General features: G+C 40.9%; 1 protein-coding gene across 7 annotated transcripts in view; it reads left to right on the forward strand.

Annotated features, from left to right (window-relative positions):
- Window positions 1–25,236, forward strand: part of ARID1B (AT-rich interaction domain 1B) — a 316,149-nt gene that overhangs the window by 92,173 nt on the left and 198,740 nt on the right. For all 7 annotated transcript variants that reach the window (XM_085217103.1, XM_085217106.1, XM_085217108.1 and 4 more), the window contains exon 4: window positions 2,083–2,193. In XM_085217103.1, coding sequence (XP_085073229.1) covers window positions 2,083–2,193 — 111 coding nt within the window. The remainder of the gene's footprint in view (window positions 1–2,082; window positions 2,194–25,236) is intronic.

Consider the following 25,236-nt stretch of genomic DNA (forward strand, 5'->3'; position numbering starts at 1 on the left):
TTTCCTTCTCAGAAAAACTGTCCTAAGCCTGTAGTGTCTCTTTAGAAAAAGGAATAATTGTGTTTTCAGAATGATGTCTCCCAAGCAAATATTACATTTATCTTTTTTTGTTAACCACTTCTGTTATTTCTGGATAATTTTTGCTTTTGTTTCTGTTGCTGTTCCAACAAATGGTTCTTGTTCAGTGTTTTTTCATCTGTAAAGAATTAAAGAAGCACACAGAAAGGTGACCTGGAAGCCCGGATCTGCGTGGCGGGGTTTGTTACAGGCATCTGCACAGGGACAACAGCCGTGCGCGTGTGCGCGAGTGCGCGCGTGTGTTTTGAAATGAGGGGGAAAGCAGAGGTTTGCTCATTTGTTTGCCTATTGTGAAGCTGTCCTGCACCTTTCTCCTCCTTTGTGGCAGGGTGAAGGCTGCTGAATGGCGGCCTTGTGCCATTTGTTGGTTTTAAACCTCGCCACTAATCCACAGGAACCTGCTGGTGCGCGCAGCAGGAGAGCTGTGTGACAAGTGGCGGTCTGGGCGGAGGGCATGCGGGGGGTCACAGGGGATAATCATCATTCAGCCATCAGCCTTTGTCACCCCTAAGCCTAATTGTTACCCTCTGCTGGTAACCACATTGAAGTGCTGGCCTTTTAAGTGCTTCTTGATTTGGCTTGGCACAGGCTTGCGGATCGGATCTCTCGTTGTTGGGTTTACATCCGACCAGCTTTGCTGGGTTTTGTTTTATGAGCCTCGCTGAGTTTTCTGCATCCCTTGAAGTAACTCATGAGAGCTCAGAGCAATGGAAGGAGCTGAATGGAAGCAGTGTGGCTGTTAACAAATGTCTCTGTCAGCAGCGGGGCTCAGAATGAGACAGAACGCTTTCCTGCTCTGCAAGGCGACTGGTCTGTGCAGGCTGTGTGCGAGCAATAACTTGTGTGGATACGGACACTTGACTGCAAAAGCAGCCTCTGCAAGCAGCAGCAGTGTGATCGCACAGTGCAGGTGGGGGTGGCACAGAGAAGGCTTCTTGTCCCTTCCTGTTCTCCCCTGCCCGGCCTCTTGCAGGCATCGATTTTGCATGAGATGCAAGGGGGTGACTGGAGCAAATTAACCTCCAATGTGCCTGGGAAGGGGAAAAGAGAATCGAAAAAATTAGAAACAACAAAGAAAAACCTTTAAGGTGTGATATCTTTTTCTAACAGTCAAGAACTGGTTTTTCAGCTTTCCCTGCCAGTTACCCGTGCTGAAGGAGGTACTGTGCTTTCAGTTGTTTTCCTTGCTGAGTTAGTGTAGGAGCTGCCAATGTGAAGTATAGCAGCTACAATGAAGCCTGAATCTAGGGCTTTGTAATAGGCAAGTATCTTGCACGTCAAGTAAGTTTGTGCTGTGGGATATGGGGTGGGAGAGGGTTGTTTGGCCCCCACTGGCCCCTTTGCAGCAGGGCTGGTGCCAGACCATTACCTAAGACTGCTTGGGCTTGCACTGGGAGGAAAATCCCTCGGTTGCTGGTACAGGCTTTGTAGCGGCTTTCAATTAAATACTTCCTTCTAAGCCATTGGATGCAACACATCTCTAGCAGATGTGATCTTTACCACCATTTGATAGGCAGCTTTGTCAGTTATAGTGTTGGTAAATCCAGGATTGGTAAGGCATCTGATGACACAGCAGGGTTACAACTTTATTTGCAGTCTAGTCCTTCTACCTGGCTCAGTATTTCATCAAAAGGCTTGGTAACTCATCTAAGAGTAGGATGAAAGTTTTGACTACTTGGTGCTCGTGCCTCTTTTGTGGTACAGAGTGTCATTGGTTGAGAAGGTTTGTTGTTGTTTTTTTTGCATGTGTTGGTCTGCCTACCAGTGGTCTGATTCAACGCCACCTGTAGGCACGTCTGTCTGCCACTCTACCAGTTTTCTTCAAAAACTGTGTCAGTTATAGTGGTACCTATGGATATTTTCCAAGGAGATTTAACTAGTAAAAACTTGGTGTTTATTTTTTATTTTTTTCATTGCGGTCGTTATATTTTTACCCTTATGTGAAGTGAATTTAATTGTAATTACTGAGTCAAGTTAATAATTCTGTTACAACTATTTTTGCAGGACATGTCTCAGGAAGGCTATGGAACCAGATCTCAACCCCCTATGGCCCCAGGAAAGCCTAACCATGAAGACTTGAACCTAATCCAGCAAGAAAGACCATCGAGCTTACCAGTAAGAAATTAATGTTTTTCTTTGAATTTTGAATATTTTTAAATAATAAACAAGGTTGTTCACAGGCTGATGAGAACCTGTATATGAGTGGTGGACTTAGCTTAGGGGTTGTACCGGTTCAAAATGTCACTATCCACATCCGTGTTTTGTATCTGTGCATGTTTATATTTCCATAGAGGAAATATATCGATATTTCTTTTGGGCGTTAGGAATTCTGTACTTGTACGAAACAATCTGATGAGGAAGAGGCTTTTTTCTGTGCAGTTTTCCAAGGATTTCAGTATATTTTGATTTAGAATGCTGACACCATGAGTTATTTGTTCCAAACCTTAAGCATAAATAATGAGTTTGACATGTTAATTCTGCAACGGTCTACTACTACAGACAGAAGTGTAGTAGTGGGAATGGTATTGATACTTGGGCAAGTTGATTGTTTGGTTGGGAGATTATTTTGGAATAACCTTTCTTTGTTTTCTGAGCTCTCTGCATTCTGCTGTGGGGCACCCATTAATACACTTTACAGAGATACTGCAGCTACTTGTGTTATTGAAGGTCTTATTTTACTGTAATTGCCAAAGTACTCTGGCTTTGTCTCTGTATTCTGTTGCTGGTTTGGAGATTTTCTTGTTTGTTGTTAGAACAACAGCCTGAATTTCAACCAACAAGAAGACATTACATTCAGCTTGAAAGGTGGAAGCTGTTTGTATGCTTTGTGACATTTAGCTTGAAATAATGTACTGCAAACCTACAGAATGTTTTCGCCAGTTTACTAGATATTAATTTCCAGTTAGCAGAGATTCTTCTGAAGAGTTTACCTATCAAAATACCAAATGTATGTGTGAAGTCTGGCAGTTTGTTGTATATTTTCCCCCTGACACATGGCACTATTGTCAGTTCTTAAAAGTAGGGTAATAAACATCTTCACAGCATTTAAAGTTATATCTTAGGCACCCAGGAGAGTACATATGCTGCAAATTCTTTACATGATGTTTGAGACATGCCTGCTTCAGGAGAAGCTATGAAAACTGGTGTGAGAAGAGCTAACCGTTTACTTTGAACCAGTGTTAATTTGACAGGAAACCCTTTTTAAGACCAGTTTCTCTGCACAGGTTTCAAAATGAGTGCTGGCAATTACTTTAAAAACAGGAGGCAACTGCTATTTAAACTCTTTAGGCAACAGCTATTAAAAAAAAAAAAAAGTTATGTTAAAATGATGTTCTTAAGTCAATTTTTCATGAACAGTGTTTATTAGGATTGATAGAACTAGTTATTTATTAAATAATGTTCTAATTTGCCAGTGATTTTTCTTAAACAATCGTCCTACTTTTAATCCATGCTCTGTCCTACCTCTATCACCATAGTATCTAAGCAGACTGTTGGGTATTATCTGTGTCCCTAAGTGTTCGGTATATTTAGTAGCTCATTATTATTCTAGGTATGAATAAGCTGGTGGTATTAACAGTGAATGTTAACCATTGTGGCAGTGTAGCTTATAGTGTAGGTTTGTTGTAAATGCTGTTGTTCAGAGCCTTTGCTTCTGGAAAACTTACATACCAAACACCCCAACCTCCATTTGGATAGGGAGGAGAATGGGAGGCAGTATAGTTTGCCAAATTTAAGACCAACTGGAACATTTCATATATTATGACATTGTCTTTTTGGTACTGTGAACAAACTCATCTACTTCCAAAGGAAATGCCTTAGAACTGAGGAACGGCCCATGCATTCGAAGTGCGGTGAGCATGATGAAGACTTGAATGCTTAATACGGGGGGTAAGGATAGCTTGACCATATAAGCATTTTTTTTTCCCTTGAGCAAGAGGCCTGCATTCAATTTTCAGCTGGTTATGAAATTCAGTGATCACTATTTCTCATTTAGTATTCCTAGTTATAGTGTCATTTTGGGATGCTAACAGCGGCTTCTTAAGCTTGTTTTCAAGATAATGCTGTTCTTGAGGGTAGTCAGTAAGTCTTTGTATATTAAAGCTCAAAATGAGAGCAGTGGTGTTACGCTTTTAATAAAATTTGGGTATGTTTTGTTTCATGGTATTCTGATATTTATACAGTTTGCCCGTTATCTTTTTATTTCTTAAGGGCATTGTGTAAAATCACAGCAGCTACATAGCAAGCTTATACGAATCTCTAAAAACAACAAAAGAGATGTAATACTAAATGCTGAATGGTGTTCTCTGATGTGGCTTTGAAAAAAAAGAGCTTCCCTTTGATGGATTTGAAGAGGAGCTGGCCACTTTTTGCAGCACTGAATGCTGACTTGTGTCATCCTTTTAGAGAGTTTTTTCAGCAGGTTTGTGTCACAGTAAGCACAGCTAAACAGCTCAATGGTTGTTCCGTTTCCTTCACACGTTGTATATAAAAGTCCTGGCATGAACGTTCCCATAAAGTTCAAAGCAGACAAATTTGTAATGTGGGTTGGTAACAAATGGCTACAAACAAAATATGGCTTTATTAGCTACTTCTAATGGCCTGTCAGATTCTATACAATGCTTGCTTTCCTTCTCCTAAATGCTCTGATATCTGAAGGGTTTGACCCGGAGGTCTTTTACCATGTGGAGTCACCGAGAGCCCAAATGAAAAGTTGCATAGAATAGTGCTCCGAGCACTTTTGTTGGGGTCACAATTAGAAGGAAATCTCAAGCTTTTGAGAAAACATGGGAGTTAGGTACTCTGTGAAGGAAAGGAAGTAATAAACAGAAACTGTTCCCTATTAGAGTGGAAGAATAAAGGGGGAGAAGCCTGAATGCAACTGTCTGGAGAACAGCTTCTACAGAATATATTTACTGAGGTTTAAGGGATAATACAAAATACACACTTCTGCTATTGTGGGAAAGATAAAGCGGACTTGCAGGAAAAATCTTTTGAACGATATATCTGCAAATTTGCTCTTGCAGGAAAGGAGCGTGTGTCAGCATTGGTTGTGTGTGTGTGCCTGCAAAGACAAATACTTTGTTTTGCCGTAATGAGTAATTTGGTCCATGTTCATGTTGGATTGTGGTGGTAGAACGAAGGGCAGAAGACGTGGATGAATTTATTTATTTTTTACTGGTATCATTACGAAAATCATTTCAGATAGATATTGGGGTTTTTTAGTTTGTTCTGTTTTAATATAGACCTTTTTTTTTTTCTTTTTCTTTTTTTTTTTTTTTCTTTGCTGAGTGCTAGTTGTGCTTGTTTGAGGTGTGAAGTCGAATGGGCTACCCAAGATTGCCAAGTTTTTGAAACCAGTGTTTCTGCTGATTTCTTCTGGTTGCTGCCTATAGGTGAGGTCCTGTAGCTGCTTGGCTTTGCTGTAAGTTAGGTTGGTTGCAGCCCTGCCATATGCCCACAATGTGCCATCTGTGCCTTCTCACATCCTCCGCTGTCACTGCTCTGACTCAGGGAACCAACCTAGCTAAGAAATAATTCTTTTTATTTCTGGGTTAGTTTGGGGCTGAATCACTGCGTAATTGCTCATGTGATACTGAAGGCAGAAAGTTCTATCTGAAGTGAAGGGAACTGGTGCCCTTGGTAGGTCCCTCAGACTTGGAATGCTCACACATTAATTCTACGACATCACTTTTTCACTGGGTCTTTACATGGAGGCAGAAGAATTTTCATGTGAAGCAAAACAATAGCTGGCACAGAGGTAGAACACTCTTTGTATCTTGTGCAGTACTATGACTTGTCAAGTTTGGCTCTAGCTGGCTCTGGTTTGTTGTACGAGCTTCAAAGTAAGGTGGGCCTCAAATAGTACATACTGTTGTTTAGACAGGTAAACCTTTTAAGATGTGTCGTTTCGTTATGCTTGGCACTGTGGAAAGCAGTACTTCAGCAATTCCTTCCTGGCTTCATGAGCTACTTCACAGTTGTGTTTTACCTCATTTTTAGAGAGCCTTTGTAGGATGTATAGAGTGCTGGATGTTCATTCTTCTGTGTGGCATGCTTTTCTCATTGTCGATTTCAGAAGGCCTCTGTTGAAAACTAGTGGTGAGCTATAAATACAAGACTAGATATACTTGGCTCATGGATCAACATCATTTTGGATGTATCTTAATAGTTGCTGGCTGTGAGGAAATGCATTGAATGGTTTGAGAATTCACATTCCTCGTGTAACTTCTAGAATATGAAGTAGCTTGGAAAATCATCTCCAGTGTTGTTGATGGTTGAAGTCTTAAGCCAGGAAAAGAATTCCCAGCATAGTTTGAGAAACTGTAGTTGACAGTTAGGAAATACCTCTTCTTTTCTTGGAGGTTAAACTCCTGGGACTAGGGACTCTGGTGACATTCATGAAAAGCTTAGCTCAGTAATCCCTGATCATGGTTGAGAGTGTGGGCACAACCACAGTGTAAATATTAATTAGGACTGTAACCCCTTCAGTAAGAAAAAATGAGTATTAAAGGAGAGATGGTGCAGCAGCCCTCTCGTTTTATAGTGTTGGATTCTTTGCAGATAAGCAAATTAGAAAATTCAAACTTAAGTGGTGTTTTAAAATTCAGGATGTTGTTTCCAATTTAAGAAAAAAGGAGGTTTGTGTGGACGTGGAAACTTGTAAATGAATTCCTGGTAATTCTTGGGAGGTAAAAGCAGTGGGCAGTTCATAGTTGTATGTGTAAGTTCTGTCCTGTAGTTACTTGTTTCTGTGCATGTCTCCATCTGCAAATAACTGGGAGTAGGTTAAATATGAACAAAAAGGAAATGTAAGTAATACTTGTGAATTAAATTTTCCATTTTTTTTCCATCATGTAGGATAAGGCTGGTATGCCTCTTTCCCACTTACTTTTCTTCTTCTGCCGTGTTGTAAAATAACTGAATGATCTTGTTTTCCTTTGTTTGGGTCAAGAAATTTTAGCTGAAAATTATTACTCTCTGAAAGAAGATTATTGACTCAACAAGCCTTCAATTTTCAGTGAATAACACTCCCACCCTCTAGCTTCAGGAACATGTGGTGCATGCATTCTATTTTAAAGTACAGACTGTAATTTAAGACTGAGGCAGTTTGATGCCCCACTGAACTTTGTTTAAGCCTGGAATAAAAGGAAAAAAGCTTCAAGTTGCAAAGAAGTGACTAAGCTTTCTCAAATGCTTTTCTTAGCCATTATGCATAGAGTTGGAAAAAGTTGCTGTTTTCTCCAAGTCATTTTAATTCTGGATCAAGTGCAGTTGCTAGCTTATTTCTTTTTTCATCTTGCCATTCCATGTAATAAACCTGTAGCGCAAATGAGTTTCATGCAACTCATATGTATAGAGGTATTGAGTGTATGTATATCTGAGGTGCAAAGCATTGGTTGGTACTTGTGTTCATACAGATTCTGTATGTAACAATCTGTTTATGGCCTGGAGTGGGCCTGCATAGTGAGACAGATCCTTTATGAGCCACTGAAGCTCCTCTGAAATAATATCACCTCTGTGATATCATTGGAGGAATGACTTTACATTTAATGTTGTGGTATTGAAGATCCTGGCCCACTCAACATTCATGTAGTTTTACATTTGATTTCAGTGGGGCCAAGTTTTCACATAGGTGATCAGATGGATTCCCTGAGAGAGCCAACTTTTGCATTCATTTTTGAGCAAAAGTGTGATTAAGATGGTGCAGTGCTGCCCTGAGCACATGCTGTGTGTGTAGGGATGAACTGATGCAGTGAATCAAAGTTGTTGATTCTTGAATTGAGTATCTTGCTATTAAAATTAAACTTCATAATGTGAAAAGAAAGTCCTGTTGTTAATCACTTGTGTTTTGAGCTTTACAGAATTGCTTGGTTTTCCTTGTTGGAATGATGATATTATTTATATTAAAAATGGTGTTAAAGCTGCAACTGATGTATTAAAACTGCTTTTATTATATACTGTTAAAAAAGAAAAAAAAAGATGCTTAGTTATTCCATAAAGTTTTCCATTTTCAGAATACTTCAGAGTGTTCTTAGTATACTTGTAATAACAAAATCACTCATTTAGGATCTAGAAAAATTTAGAAATGCGAAAAGAAATACTTACCTTGACCTCTATGTGAAATTTACTTGGGAAACCTGATAAGGGATTATAGATCCCAGTAGTAGATAATGTTGCAAGAACTTGTGTTTAAATAGGCCAGTATTGTCTTGGGTGGAATATTAAAGTCTTAGTAGTTTTTTCGTGCAATGTTTTTTGAAGCCATTAGCAATTGCCTCAATGTACTTTGCAGCTCCAAATACCAAAACAGTATTGGTGTTGACTTGAGAATTGAAGAAACAAGGTTGAATTTGGGTGGTTGAAGCATTTTTCCCCTCTAGCTGTTCCCTCTCTGGAGGCTGCTGTCCCCTCAGAAGGGGCAACCAACTGTGCTTGTGGTGGCTCCATACCACTGGAGCCTGCAGCGCGATATGGGGGTTGAGCTGAAGCCCCCCACATTATACAGAATGCAAGGCCTGAAACTGCAGCAGTGGGCTGCTTCTGCATGCACAGCTCAGATGTGCCTGCTGCAGGGACAGCGACGGCACTAGCTGTCCTTGTCTGCCTCCATTTCCAAGTCAGCACCTTTAGCTTACACATTTGAGAACCTAATTCTAAACTGGTTCAGACTTTTGAATTCCTGGAGGGTGGCCGAGTTGTTTTTTCTTTCTTTTCCTTTTGGATTTGGAGAATATTTTATTTTTATTTTTTGAACATTTTACGCACTATGTATAAATACATGCAATGTTTAAAAAGGCGCGTAAGCCTCAAAACAGGTTTGGCTGTTTGTACAGTTTGAGTTGATAGCATCGCCTACTAAAAATTTCAAAATGTGATATATTCACTAGTCCATATCTTTGTTCATGTCTGTTGGAACCTTGGGGTCCTTTGTGTCCTTTGGCACACAGAATAAGACAAAAGACTGTTATTTATTCGGATACCATTTCAGGAAGTACTTGAGACAGTGTAAATGTTTTTTCTTTCCTTTATTTTTACCTGAAGTATTCCTGTAAGATAGGATATTATTTTTTCCCAGAATGACTCCTTTACTCCTGGGTATACCAGCCATCCTGAAAGGTGACCTTGGCTTCGTAATCTTGACTAAACACAGCACCTCCTTACAGCCAGCAACATCTGAAGCCTAGCAGTAGATCCCTTCTTTTTTCTTCTAGTGTCCATTCCTGCTTGCTTGGGAATGTGCTGGCTTTTGGTGCTATTAATGCAACTTTCCTTTTTTAAAAGAAAACAAAACAAAACAAAACAAAACAAAAAAAAAAAACAAGAACACGATTAGTCTTTATTAGAAACTGGCTTCTGAGTGGTCCTGTTGCTGTGTAAGCAGATGTCCATGCGGTCACTGCTCATAGCATTAAGCTTAGGCCGGGTTTCACAGTGCTTTGTCTGATTGTTTATGGTCCACCCATAATTGCTGGGGATTCAGTACCATCGTAGCACAAGTGCTAAGCGTCTGTTGCGTGTTGCTTGTTTTGTAGCGCTATGCTGGAATCCCAGTGAAGTCAGGCCTGTAGTGTGGGAGGCTATTCTGGTTTTCCTTTCCTGAAGTTTGAAACAGTTTTAAAAATTTCTCTCAGATATTAGATTTCAAAAAAAAGATCTTCTGTAATGCTTAATTCTCTGAAACCTTCCTTCCCTGGCTGGAGCTGTGTGTTAGATTCACTGTGAAGTCTTCGCTTGAAGAAGACAAATCATGATGGCTTTTGTAGAATTTGTGCATATGAAAAGTGCTTCTAATGTGTGTTTGTTACATGTAAATAGGCTACCGCTATCAATTTACCTTGAACATATATAGACAGATAAAAATACCGTGTGAAGGCCTTTTTCTTCATTTGTCTTTGTTAACACTGTAACTCACTGCATTGGTTTTCCTGAACGCCATGCAAATTAATGTGTGCCATTTCCTCCATAATGCCAAATACAGTTCCAGTCTCACAGGACTTGGTACAAGAGGGTCTTGTTTGACTTGGCAATGTAATTTCAAGGGGTGACGCATCGTAGAGGGTTGAAATCAAGATAGAAAAGCTGGTAACATCAGGAAAAGCACCCCAGTGCAGCGCCCCAGTGTTTAGACTTTTGATCTCTTTCCTTCCAGGCAAACAATTGCAGCTGACCCTTTTAATCATCTCGACCTATGAAATGAGACCTACTGTGCTAAATTAGAATTAGGGCCTGAATTTTGAGGCACATTTGAAGAACTGCATTAGTATAGGAAAATATGTCATTCTGGATCATTTATTTCACATCTGAACAGTTAAGTGGCATGAATTTATAAATGAACATGCTATTTTTTTTCCCCTCGACAGAGAAATTCACTTCATAGTGCGTCTTCCGCCATGTTATTTAAGCTAACATTTGGGGAAGTAATATAAAGATAAGCAAACATGAGAGTATAAGTTTATGTGTTTGCATGTAGTAATACTTTATGCATCTGTAAGCTTTAGTACGGTTTGCTGAATGCACAGTTGTGGACCTAGTTAGGAGAACAAAGCTTGTTTCATGTCATAGCACTGGAAAGGGGGAGCTTGCATTTACATTTATAGTGTCATAGATGACAAATTTTGCCAACGCACATTACGCTAAAGGTAATGAAAGAAGTTTAAAACATTCTCACTTACTTAACTGCAAATAGACTGTGGCCAGCACTTGTTTTCAGGAAATAAAGGAACTGCAAGCATAGATTTACTTGTAAAATCACAATAACTTCACAAGATTATATAGGTAAACGGTGTATGGATTACGTGCAGACAGTAGCCTTAGTCAACTAATTCATTATGATATGGAAGGTAGCTTAATTCCAAATGTTATCCTTCCATTTTGACTTTTATAATTAACTGAAAGCCTTACCAGATTTTCATAGAATACTGCAGTGGAGACAGAAGAAAAACTCCAGATCTCTCTTTCCCTTGTTTAATTTACAGACCGTGTCAGGATTTTAATAATAGTGCTTAATGAAAACTTCATAAAAGCTTTTTTTTTTTTTTCCCCTCATCCTCTTTGTTTATTGTATCATTAGATGCCTACATGTAAGCAGGGAAAAAAAGGAGAGTTGTTCAGTGCATTTTTCAGCACAGTTCTTCAAGATTTATTGAAACAGGGCTATAAAATTTTAGGATCTGTGTTTTGGTTTTTTTTAATAACATCTCATAGTTGTTGCTTCATTTGGATTGTCTTATAGTCCATTTTTCCTGTCTTCACTCTTTTCCTTTGTTTTGTTTGTGCTTTTAAAGAAGGCTTAGGAAGGCTGCATACACACCATACTGTTGTTTTTAAATGACTGCTGGTTCTTCCGGCATGGCTCGTTAGACATTTTGTCTTGCTGAAAATCACAGTAACAGCCTTTTTGTTCCCATTCTGAGGTATGACAAAGTAGAGAATATTTTTGTCTCTAAGTCTTCCTCTGCCTCTGGCCAGAGGGCTCTTTGGTGCTCTGTCAGCAGCTTGGAGTGCAAGTGGCCATTTGGGCTGCCAATGGAGCGATCTTCCTCAGCTGCAAAGAGACAGAGGTCGCATACCAGATCCCATGAAAGGCACTTCTTACATACACTTTAGCTCTTCTGTTTTTACTGGTTAGTTTACAGAAGAACCTGTCACAAAAACAAAACAAAAACCCAACAAGTGCCTCTTTTTAATGCCTATTTTCACAGCAGTACAGGCCAGATTGAAGTAAATCCTGCAGAACCTTTACCTTATTTTTGCCAGAAAAACGACGAACTTTCACCTCTTGTATAATAATGTTGATTGCTTGACCTCCATTTCCATGGAGATGTGGTCAGAGGGCTGCAGTCAGCTAACCACGCAGAGTGAGCGCTGTCTTGTGTCACTTACAGTCTGCAGTGACACTCTGGGTTTGAAGAGTAATTAAGAGCACCTATAGACTGACACTTTTTTTTTTTCTCACCACCCACATCCATGTAAAGTGTAATTTGGAAACAAAACACCATCAGCTATATGTTCAAGTTTAAAAAAAAAAAAAAACAGAATCCCAACCCTATTTATATTTAGTCTTTTGAAAGAATTGTTTTCCTAGCAGTCTAAGACATTATGCGTACCCTTTGTGTGTATCTGAATGTCTCACTGGCTCTAGATTCCAGCATACTCTAGTATAGATGCCACGGGCTCAGTTTTGTCAAAAGCTGTATTTTGTAGCCCACAACCCACGTGCATTCATGATCAACCAAGAGCAGATCAGGCTTGCTGCTGCCCCTCCAAACTCAGTTGGGTAATTGGTTAGTCTCAAGCACCGGACTCAGCCCAAGCATGTGTGTGTCCCAGCCTTAAAAGGGTGGGTGGCAAAAGCTAACAGCAAGCGCTGCCTTGGATTGTGCCTTAGCTGGGAAGAGTTGGCGTGGTTCAGCCACGCAATGTGCTTTGCTCCAGTGGCAGAAAGGAGCGGGCGTACTGCTTATGGTGCTGTTCGGGATGTGGATGACCGAACAGGGCCCTGTCAGAGGGAATGTGCCTTTCTGGTGAGGACAGGAACATCAGGGTGGCGGAGGGGGAAGCGAAGGAGCTGACTCCTGCATGCCCTGGTTGAGATGAGCAGCAGCGGTTCTAAAGGAAGCTGGCCAAGGAACAAGAGCTGCACCACCCCATGGAGGGCAGGCAAGGCGAACTGGCAGCAGCCATAACCAAGCTGGTGGCTGCCAGGCAGCGTGCCCTTCTGCTGCTGGGTTGCAGGGCTGCTCCACACGTTGATTTCTAAGTGTGTAGTTGTGTCATGCTTGGTAAGAGCGTGTTGATGAGGCAAGAGTGCATGAGCTGAGGCAATCTCTCTCTATTACGGTTTGTCTTTACTGCTGGGATCTGCGCAGCGGCAAAATCTGAAAGCCAGCTTCCTTCTTCCCTGCGACAGTTTTCTCTGAATCAGTCTTGCACGTTTCCATGCTCTTTGAATCTGGAACAAAAAAGTGAAGACTACTTTCCCTCTCCTTTGCTGACTCGCCACTAGCCCGCAGGACGGCGGAACCGCCCGGAGAGCCGACCGTGTATTTTTGTCGCTGGGGCCGCCCGGGCAGGTCCCCTTACCGCTCCCTCTGGCTGCTGGCAGGCTGACATTACAGCCATGCCTTTGAAGTCGGGCTCACTGTTAGCGTCGCCATGACGACGGGGCGGGTAATGGCCTCCGCTGAGCCGGGCTGGTATGTAGCGCCCGGCAGCAGCAGGCCGCGGATCGGGGGCCGCGGGGCCGACCCCGGGTGGGCAGCGCTCCGGGCCGCGCTGCTGCGAGGTGTCGCGGATTGATAGCCACGGCTTGTTTCGTTTTAACTGCGGGGATAAAGCGCCATTCCATTAAACGGGGAGCTCCCCCCCCCCCTTTGGTTTATGCATTATTAACACAAGCTTTCCTGTTTTGCTTGTAACATTTTATAGGCTTTTTCAAACGTGTAGTCAGATTTGCTGTTGCTCTTTTATTCTTTGGGATTAACCCTTTCTCTCCTTGATCTTCAAAAAACTTAGAGGGAAACCTTGAGCACTTCCTACAGCTCCCATTTAAAATTTTAACAACTGAAAAAGGCTTTCTTTTTTCTTCTTTTTAATTGTTTTTTTCTAATTATTTTTTAAGAGTGCATGTTTTTGAAGCATTCTAGTATGCAACACAGCTTGCTGTGGTGCCATCATGTCACAGAAGCAAATACCAAAGTCAGCACGTGAGCTGTGGTACAGCTGCGAAGGTTTCAAGTCAAGGACGCATTCTGGGATTGTGTTTTAATGTGCATGCCCATTTTATCTTCTCCTCTCAGTGGTATCGTCCCATTCTCTGCATACTGAGTTTTGTTATTTGTTAGCAGCCTTAAAACAAGATGCACCTCCAGGACAAATAAATCTGGAACAATCCTGAGGATATGGAATTTACCCCCATCACCTTCCTCTTTAATGCAGAGCTGGTGAAGTACATCTAGATAGGTAGAAATATTATTATAAACACAAGCTGCGGGCTTTGTTTTGCTTTTCCAGAGCTGTAAAATATAGCTTTCATTTTAGCTTCTAGTAGGAGGCATATATCCAAGTGCCGTCAAGTGCTGTGGATACAGGGATTCAGTTGTCCCTGCAGACACAGTCTCTGTATAAAAACTTAAGGGCTAATAAGCAAACGTAACACTGATAATTCCCCCTAACGCCCTTGGTTTTAGGTTTTGGAGTTGTGGATTTGTTGTTCTGAGAGGTACTTACTGGTATCTAAAGACCTTACTTTGTTCCTCTGAATCTAGCACAAATCCTGCTTGCCCAAGCACTTCCAAGCACATCTCAGGAAAAGGCAGTCCTCAGTTTTTGTCCCTTTTCAATGATATTTTGTAGTGATGTTGGTGTAAATGATACCTCCACCTTCAGTGCTCAGTGTCTCAAAGCACGGCATTGGTTGCCACATTTGTTCCCATTCAGCTGTGTGAAGCCAGCAAGCATCTTCAGTAAATACTGCCGGCTGGAAAAACTCAAGCAAAATACATTCCCTAGCTCGGGGGCAGTGGGAGAGATGAAGGATGGATGGTCAGCCTGACTCCTGCTTGCTTGCAACCAGCACGAAGCCTGTCCACACTCTTGGCCTACAGCAGCTGTGGGCTGTGTTGTGGTGCAGCTTGGAGTTAATGTTATGTAGTGTTGAAGAATGTGGCAATAACATGTTTTCAAAAGGTTTTCTTTTATATACATGGGTTTGTTTTTGTTTTGTTTTTAAAAAAGTCTTTTAAATCTACGCCATGTGGTTATTGTACAACTGCATATGTTAAGTAGGCTGGACTAGATTTGTACTCTCATTTCCAGGTATTGTGGAGATAAATTTCATCCTTTGAGTTACATTCCCCTTGAATGTGCGAATTTTAGGAAAATTGGAGAAAACAGTTTACATTCCATTAAGAAGAAATTACTAATTGCTTATAAAACAGGCATATCTTTATCTGCACAGGGCTTTTCAAAGTTGCTGCTTAATCTTTTTTCTATTTTAATCACTAAACAAACATGTCTCAGCAGTTGCTGCATGTGAAACCAAAACCTGGACACGGACAAAAAGCAAACACACTACACTCATTTTCATTAGCATGTCCTATCTCCTAGAACATTTATTTTTTCATCTCCTTGTAAATTGATTTTTCACATGCTTGTGACTGATATTTGAACCGTGTGTTTGTAGTAACTGCTAGGTCCTGGGTCTCCCAACATGAATATATTATGGAAGTGACCTGGCGAATCCACAGTTAAGGTTGCGTAGAGATTTCACTTACAGCAATGTTTAAATCCCTTAATTAAACATTAAGACTCGCACAAATTCTCAAACATGGACTGTTTCAATAAAGAGGATAAACTTTAATTATTTAGGTACTCAATGTTCTTCTTAGTGCTGTATTTGCAGAATTCAGAACAACTTAAAATTATTCTTTCCTCAGATTTTTCCAGAGTGCCTAGTGTTTTCATTTTCTTTGTTCTCTTAACTCTTTTGGCTAAGACTAATTGATACAAGTTTTCATATCTTTGCTGACTTCATCGAACTGTAACAGTTTACCTAAGATTACTTGAATAAAACTGGATTGTTTTTAATTACAGTAATTCATGGTACAGAAGAATGTGTAGAAGATCTGAGAACAGCATATTGGTTATTTGTAACCGATACTAGTCTTTGAGACCTAGTGATTTGGAGTCAAAAGAACAGACTGGGGAGCCTATTTAAAAGAGAAATACTACGTGGAGTCAAGATCCAGACTTGTGCTTAAAATAATTATTTCCAAATCAGCCAACAAACAACAACTATAGTAGTACCAATCTGGTGTATGCTTCCCTCTGCTTTCCTCTATCTGTTTATTCCTTAATGTCCCAGTTCAAACTTCATTGAAATCAGCCTTTTCCGTGAGTTTTGGATTAGGCCCATTAATTCTTATGTTCATGCTGCCCGGTTCTTACCGTGCTCCTCTGCATTAACATCTGTTCTGGGCCTTTTTCTTTGGACAGAGTCTGTAAACCTGGTTTCCTGCTGCGCATCTTGTACTTGTAGTGACCAGCAAGTGCAGCTCCCATTCATTCTTAACATTTGCAGCCTTCTGGCTGAGCTATAATCGCACTCTTCAGCACAGGTGGAAGTCCTGCTGCAAACAGTATATTTTCAAACCATTCGTAAATGAAGAAAAATTCATTTAGAAACCAGTATTACCTATATAAGTAGTGTCTGTATTCAGACTCCTTAGCCTCCAGCAATTCTAACTAGCTGGAAGTACAGACAAAATGGAGAGGAAAAAACTCTCCTCATTAGCTTACAGTCTGTGGGAAGTTTTTTGTTTAAGTCTTATAGGCCAAGATGTCTGTTTTCCCATCATTTTTAGCTCACTGCCACTGTGGTCACATACGCTTATTAGTTCAGGTCTCCTGTCCATTAAAACGCTGCAGCTAGTACTTATTTTTTGAACAAATTCTTACCCTGTTACCGGCAGCAGATACGGTCTGCAAAAATACTTACTTGAGAAAAAAATGTTTCAGAGAGTATGCTAGTTCTTGAATTTTGGAAGATGAAAGTGCTGTATTGTGAGATTTCTCACCAATACCATAAAAAATTCAAAATTACATACTGACTTGAAGAATTGCTTATTACTTCAGGCACTAGATGAAGAGTGAAATTCACAGGAAGTGCTTGTTGTTTTCAGCGTATGAGTAGATTCTCAAGTTCCTCCAGAGTGGGGATTGAAGTGCTGGAAGTGAGGAGGGCTGCAAGGTTTGTGTACGAAGGCAAGTGAAAGAAGGTGCTGGGCCTGAAATGTTCCTGCTTTTAACTAACTATTCTGTGTGCAAGTAGTCTGAAACAAAGCATGTAGAAGGATATATGAGTGCACCTACAACTGAAATAATGTGGATAGTCTTAATTTTTATGGGTTAGAATTTTTTGCAATGTTTCTATATCAGCTCTGTTAGCCTGTGCACGTTCTTCTCATCGTTTTGAGGCAGGAGATGTTTAAAAAATGGATCCAAGCACAGTGTGTGCTTTGTGAGAGCAAGGGGTTAAAGAGACGTAATTATGCATTCTTCAGGAAGTGCTCTGCAGTCAGCAATACAGCAAGGATTTTACAGAAGCTTTAAAAAAAATAAAAAGAAAAGAGATGACGGAGGGAGAATGTGGAGAGAAGGTCAGATCCAAGGATTCTCCTAGGGTTTTCTCATGTTTGCTCTTCCTTTGCGCCTCATTATGCTCTCTCCTGGTAGAAGCAGAAGAAAGCATTATGGCCTGTTGGTTCCTCCTACTGATAATGTACATTTGATCTTTTTGCTTTGTGATAGTGGTGGAGGTGAATTTATGGATTTAGTTTTTGAAGGAGTTCTGAGCCATCCTGGTGCCTGCCATGGTCCTTTGTATATTCCTCAGCTCTTTTTTATTGTAAGAAGAGCATTGCAGTCCTGTGAACACCGAATGTTTCAACAGACATTATTTCTTGGCTGTGATTTCCCCATTTTTAGAGGATTTGAATTTCCAGCAAATCTGTCTACTGGAAACAGTTTGTTTTGCACTCTTTGGGGGTGATTCAGCTGGATGAATGGAAGTTCTTGCAGTCAGTATTTCACACTGACCTGACTGGTGAAGGTAAGCTTTCATTACTGATGACTAAGCCTTTGAGGTACCATGGTTAAGACTTATTTTTTCCTGCAGTCCACGACCCTGCTGCTGTTCTTCCAGGTGGAATAGGAGGGTTGCTCTGGAATAGTTGAAGCAGCAAAGCTGCACAGCACTCAGAGCAGGCAGGACAGGGCGCTCAGGACGTGGGCTGCCTTGCACTCTGTCCTGGGAGCCAGCCCGAGCTCTGGCATGCTGAGTCACTCAGTGCACCGGAGCCTTCCTTCATATTGAACTGACTTGATTTGCAGTTGGATTTCAACATAGCAGGAAGGCCTTTCTGTGTGATATTTGTGTGTTTGGTTAAACGGTTGTCTGACAGACTTTCCTTTTTTTCTTTTTTTTTCTTTTTCTTTTTTTTCTTCTTTTTTCTGCTTTTACTTAATGCATTTTTTTTCCTTTGCGTACTTTTCCCATTTAATTTTATGGGGGGAACTGCAGACAATTAAATGAACAGGATTTATTGCTTCATCCTTCCCTGAGAAAAAAAAACAAACAACTAGCAATCCCCCCCCCAAAAAAACAGCTGCTCTTCCAGGTTAAGGAGCTGTAGACTTGCCATTGACCTTACTGGGATGGGCCCTCCTTGAGTCCTCCTTAGTGAGGGCAGGGAGAGTTTCTAAGGGTGTGGAGTGCCTGGCAGTGAGAGCTGCTAGGTTAAGTTAGTTGCAGGGATCTTCTCTAACCTAGTATTAGCAGTTGACCCTTAATGACAAAGGGAATTTTTCTTCCCACTCTTGTTAAATGCTGGTTTGAAGCCATTGATTTCTTTCCCCTAGAAAAATAAAAGTTAACTCTCATCTCATGGTTTTCCTCTCCTGTGTCTTTATCATTTTAACACTTCAAAATTCTGAAAAGATTGCTGTGAGGAGGAAGGATAGCCTGATAAGTGTATTTTCTAAAGCTTTTGGTCTTTCAAGGCTTCTCTTATGGTAAGGTTGAACCGTGCCTACATCTTGGATTGAGACGACAGGGGAGTAGTGTGTAATACTTTCTGCTTCCGATAGCTCTTTGTTGATCTAAGAGGGAGCACTTAGAGAGTGGTAGGTCATTTATGTGATTATGAAGAGCACTTGGTTCTCTCTTATTCAAGATGGAAAAATAATAGTTTTTGAATAAGAGGTCGCTGTCAAGATGACATTGAATGTGACTTCCCTCTTCATTCCCTCCCCCATTAAAAGAAAAGCAGTGCTGAGCAGTGCTCAGGGTAGGGCTGGATTTTTCTAACTCTTTGTGACTTTTTGCTTTTCTTATGTTCTTTTCTTCATTTTATTCCTTACCATTTCCTCTATTTGTACTTTTTGGTGCCTGGATATTTAGGGGATCTAGAAATATACAAATAAATGTAACGCGTGTAAGATTTTATGTGTTGTTATAAGTCTTGTTTTTCTACATGCGGAATTAAGCTGTGAATGTGTGATGTGGTATCTGCTCGGGTGACAGATGTCCATTCCTGAATGATGCTGTGTTCCCTTTGTGCTTTATTTATGAAGTAATTTGCTTCTAAAATAATCTGTTAATCTTTTCCAAACTACATTTCTGTATATGCTCTTTTTACATATGCCATCATTTAGGATAACAGGCTGAAAACTGAAATTACTTCTAAATGCTTCATTTCTAAAGCTAATAATAGTGATATAACATTGTCATTTTGGTTTGATGTGTCCTTTCAGAAGTAGGTTAAGTGTGTAGTTTGGTTTTGCTTTGGTGTTTTTTGTGCATTTGTTTGCTGTAGCGCTGCCATAATGAAATTGTATTTTAATTTCACTCAGTTACCAAATGAAAAGACAACTCTAATTTGTCTCTTTTTCATGTTAGTTTTGCTTTTATACCTCAGAAAAGAAGCTGTAACCCCAAATTAGGATGAAATTGCTCAGAGTACAGAACAAAATAGATATTTTATGAAACTGATTAACAGTTACTCAAGGGTTCATTTACTTAAGCAGGTGTTGAACATCTGTAAATGTTCCATTTCAACACAGATTTCCTTTTAGTAAAATTCATGAAATATGGTTTAAGCTTGGAGGAGGGCTTCGCATGAAAGACCTTTTTACTTTCTCTTATTTGCAGCCTAAAATCAGCCTGCATGCAGTGTGTTGAGATGTTTATCTGTTGACACAACAAAAAGAACTCAGCTGTATTTTTGAAATTCTGTGATTTGGAAAACCGGAACAGTTTTGGAGCCAATCTGGTGAAAGACAACACTGGGTGCTTCCTTATGTTTTCTTTCTGAACGAATACTTTTGCATAGCATATTTTTGAACAAATGCAGGCATTAGAAATGAAACAATTTGAATTTCTGATCAAGACGTCAATTAAATGAGAAGTGTTGAGAACATTAATGATCATCAGTCAAAAATCGAAAAATGGCAGGAAATTGTGTGAAAGCCTGAAGAAGTAGTGTGGTGCCATTGGTGCTGGGTTCGGATGGTTGGTATTGAACTATGGGCACTGAACGGGCTGCAGCACATCACTTCTTTCTGGACTGCTGGCTGTGCTGTGGAGGCTGAAATGAACCATCCTGTTTGCAGTATTTCTGGAAATCTGTTTGGCTCCTTAAAGACTTTCCTTCCCAGAAGCTGGCCTTGCCCTGTCAGTGGCAGCTGGATCTGTTTGATTTGTGTTGGTGTTGGAGTGCAGCTGGATGAACCTCTCACTTGTATCAGAGCAGGCTTTTGAAAAGTCTCTCTCAGTTGAGCCCCGCTACCAGGTGTCAGTCCATGTAAGCCAGTGGACCTGGTGCACACCCAATTCCTTCTGGATGAAACGAAACTGCAAGAACATGCCCTGGAGTCTTCCTAGCTTGGTATAGGTGCTCGGTCTCTGGACATATGCCAGGGCTTTGGGGATGGTGTGAGTAGCAGCCCCTCCGTGGCCAACATGGCACGGCCTTCCCTCTGCACCAGAGGTACCCGTCTGGCTGCTGCTCAGCATTTCACCTCGTGTCTGGATCCAAGTCCTTTGAAGTCTTTGAGTGACTTGCATTGACTTTAATAGGTTTTGTGGCAGGCCCTAATGATTTGGTTGTGATCTGAAAAGGGATGTGCGGAGGCTTTCACAGAATGAGAAAATGTTACTTCTAAAGAGCCGGGTTCAAACAGGCTGATCGGTTCTCAAGTGGAAGTGAGCTCCTTCCTGTCTCCTGGAATCCTTTTGTCCCTTTCAAAAAAGCGTCAGAAAATTAGTACTCATTTTGCAAGTAGGGTCCAGGGTTGGAATTAGTGGAGGAGGTTTAAGTCGTGGGTTGAACAGCGCTGACAAGCAGTGGAGAGATTTGCACAGCACAACTGTATGCGCTCTCAGAATTGTGCGCTAAGCCCCTCGATCTCATGAGCGGTTGCTTTGTTTGCGGTTTTGAAGTAAAAAAGACAGGAGAGAGGAAGGAAATAACCGTGCTGAACGTTCATTCGCACTGATGCTGTTCTGAGATAAGTGGTGCCATAGGACTAAACATCGTGACTAATTAAAAATCACAAGTTTGTCTTCAGAGGAAAGGATGAAGCGGAAGACGTTTCTCTGTCCTACCAACGCTGTAACAAGAATACCACTTCTTTCCGTTACCTGCATCTCGCAGATTCTTCCATTTCTTCTTTTCAAGAAAAGTTTCTCAAATTATTTTGTGTGTAGTTACATTTTTTTTAATGTAAGGTATTCTGTTTGATCAATATCCAGAAAAGCTTTCCATTCAGCTTCCTCAGAATCCTTTCCTGTGAGCTACGAAATCAATGTATGGCTCTAATGAATGTGGGCAGCTTGGATCTGCTGAACTTCTGTTTCTTTATTTACTGTGTTTTGTTTACGAAATCTTTGTCTCCTCTAAATTAAAAGATCTGTCCCTTTTTTCCTCCTTTCTGTCGTAATCACATTTAAACAATCGAATAGTAAATGGTTGGGAACAAAGCATGGCTCCATTTGGTCACTGGACACAGAAATCTAGCGGAATGTGTATTTACAATTATATGCAGTTGTGTGTGTCTTCCTATAATTTCTGTCTTAATATTTTTATTTGTACATGTTTTGAGGCATGGAAGAGTTCCTCTGATTTGCGCTGGGACTGATTTATTGCAGTGATCATCCTTGTTTTACTTCTGTGTAATTGCTTTGAAATCACTGAACTTACGCTGATACAAAATTGCAGGAGTGGTGAATTAGGGTGGCTCTTTTGATGGTGCCTTTTATTCTGGTTGAAATGTTTTACGGATCCAGGTGAGGATGAAATGTTGTACTGAGCTGCAAGACATTTTCCTGATTGGATTCATGCTGCTTATCTGTCAGCACTTCCGTTCTTAGAAGCCGTATTTAATGGGGTTGTTGCTGCGTGCCTTGGAAATGCAAAGGGGGAGGGAAGTTAAATCAAGATCCCTTGGTTTTCTACCATTTATGCCCTAGCTGTAGCTGAAGTAGGTGGTCCTGCCCTGTGTTTTTTGGTAGTGGTACTCTTCCATCCTGCATCTGGAATACGGTGGTGAGTTAACTTTAATAAAAATAAAAAGCCAGAGACCTTTGTTAAACTCTCATTTTTCCCATGTCTTGAAGCCATGAATTAGCTTGTTAATAGGAAGGTATCGGGCGACATTATCAGAAGGTGGAGAGGGGCACTCAGAATGAATAAATGCGCTGTGTGCACAGGAAGTGCGGCGTCCGAGCTGTTTGCAGTGCTCCTCTCTCGTCCTTGAAGCTTGATGGAAGGAGGCTGGCTGCCAGCCCTGAGTCAGCCCTGCCGTCCACCCCGATCCACTACCTAGCTGCCCATATTGCACAGGCTGCGCAGGCCTGGGCTGCGTTGCTGGGTGCTGTGGCCTGATGCTGTGGAGCCCTAATAGCGGGGCTGTCAGCTCCAGGTGGGACCTCTGGCTGCTGGGTCCCAGGGGGCTGCTGGGCCAGTCTTCCCTATTCTGCCAGGCCCAGGAAAGCTGGTGCTGAGTCTCATTGGCAGAATTTATTGTTGGCTCTTGCTGGTGCTTTAGAGACCACTCTGCTTACCCACCTAATAGCCAAATGCGAGCTAATAGTCTGTACAGGCCATTGAAGCCTAAAATCCTGCTAATTCCTTCCTCTAATGAATAATCCTCAATCTCGGTTTGTGCCTTGACTGCGGAAGGGCTGATTATGAAATTCATTGTAAGGAAAACTTGGAACTCATGCTTTCCGTGACTGGAGTTTATAAAGTAAATAACGTCTGCATGTGTATGGTGTACAAAGTATTGCATTTGCATGAGAAGTTAATATCCCCAAAAATATTCAATGAAAATAAGTGGGATTGTGTTGCTCTTCGCTGTTTACTGAATGACTCGTTGCTAGTTTAGGGAACAGGCTGGCAGTTCTGTCTGGAAAGGTCACTTGTCCTAACCCTGAGGAGAAACATTGGACCTGCTGCTACTGAGCAAATGTGTGGATAACTCTGGAGAGCAAAGCTGGTGAGCAGGGGGATTCTTCCGAGCGAGACCTGGGGAGTCCCTTCTCTGGTTTCGGAGGACTTCTGCTCTCCCCTGCAGATTATTCAGAACAGATGTTACCGTGGCATGTTTGGAAGCCTGGGAGAATGGGTTTAAGGAATGCTTCTAAGAAACAGTGATTTTCAGTGTTAGAAATGGGAGAAAAATATCCAAGCAACGAAAGTATTGGGATAGAGTTTGTTGCATAAATTATAATGAGCACTAGAGGACACAGGATGTACTCATTCCCAAGCTGCATGATTATTTCGTGTTGCGAAGGGTTAGCTTTTCAATTGCAAAGCTTAATCACTTTTCAAATGAATATTTCATAACAGTTATTTTTTCATCAAATATACAACGACATGCTTATTTTGTGCCTCATGTGGTAAACATTAGGTTTCTGCAGCTCTAAATTCCTTTTATTTCCCCTTTCTTGTTTCCAGCCATGGATGGGCTGAAAACTATAGTATGTCCTGACAAGTGGCCAATCTTATGTCTAGTAGATAGGAAAAGCCCAGAAAACAAAAAATCTTAAGAATTCTAATGTAATTGGTGCTGAGAGCAGCTTTTGTGACTGATGTAAAATATTTTAAACTTAATTTACAATGAAAACACAACTGTTGGAGACCTCTGCTTCTACTGGTAAATGCTATTCAGTGATACATCACAGCCGTAGTAGTCATTAGCTTTTGTTCCTGCACGATGAAAGTTATAAAAAGGCAAATGGCTGATTACTCTTAGTACAGCTTCTTCTTTCTAGAGGAGCTGCGTGAAGGGGATCTGTATGGTGAAGTGTATTCATGTGTAATGGTCTGTATGGGTATTTGAGAATTGTGCTGTTTAGGGCATATTTTGGATAGCAAAGTGGCGATGTGCTTGCTCTACTCCATTTCCTTTATACACAGACTGGAGGGAGTTTCCGTAGCGGCGTTACGTTGTCTCATAGCTGCTTTCTAGACTTCCTGGGTGCTTTGGCAGATAGGTGAAAATTAAATAATCTTGGAAGTTTTAAATTACAGTAATGGGCCGAGCCAGCTCAGAAATCGGAGATACGCAAAGCTGACCTAAGGCACCCTCACTGCTTTTTCTATTCCTGTATTCAAGAATTCTTTGGTACTCACCTGTCCAGCCTGCTGCTGAAAATGAAAATGTGTTTTTCTTTGAAGTACGCAATAAAAGAAATATTTATAAAAATATCAAGTGTTGTTTTGACTAGACAGAATACTTATTCTTTTTGTCTAGCTATTTTATTCGCATACCTTACAGTGTATTTCATTGTGCACTTTGAAGCGTAGAAAACAAAGTATTTCTGGTTCTTCCTTCAAAACGGAAAGAATAAAATAGACTTATTGTATCGTTTATATAAGGACAAGATAGCCTGGAATGAAGACTAGTGAAGTGCACTGCGTCTGCACCCATGTATACTGAAACCAGTGGCTTGAATGTAAGACCGAAGCTCTCAGAGCTACATTCAGTTGATGTTCCTTATGGAAAGGGGATTTTCCACTGGTCTGTATGGAACAGTTATGTTTGAAATTGAAGCACGTTCAAGCCTCTCAGATCTTGGATGTCTATTCAATGGCTGTCAGATCAAAGAGTTGTCTTCCTGCTTCCTTGTGTTCTGCCTCCTTCCCCTTCACACATAGTGGAGCCATGTTTGCCTTCATGGCCTGCATTAGTCTTCTTTAGACGAGTGCAGGATCTATAAACTCACGGTGAAGTCACTTTCTTCTGTGTTCCTGTAAGGAGGAGGCACTTCCTTCTGTCCATGTGGTTGAAGTTGTCAGTGGGACCATCTTAAAAAGCAGTCTTTTTTTTTTTTTTCCTGTTTGATTCTCAGTTAATATAGAAACCTGTGAAAAATTGGCTACTTTTTTTTTTTATCAGTTTACAGCCCATAATGTTAAACTTTGTTGCTATAGGCCTGCTTTAGAAGAACTTCTCTTAAACATTGATTTATAGAATACTGTAGCACTCCCCTTGTCTTTCAGTGAATGTAGGCAAATATCTTGTATGCTAAGTCCACTTGTGATCGCCTTTTTTTTCCGTGTGTTATGCTGTCTAGTTCTCTAAATTCTTTCA

Source organism: Meleagris gallopavo, chromosome 2, assembly GCF_905368555.1.
Source record: "Meleagris gallopavo chromosome 2, MGAL_WU_HG_1.1, whole genome shotgun sequence".
NCBI classification, from domain to species: domain Eukaryota; kingdom Metazoa; phylum Chordata; class Aves; order Galliformes; family Phasianidae; genus Meleagris; species Meleagris gallopavo.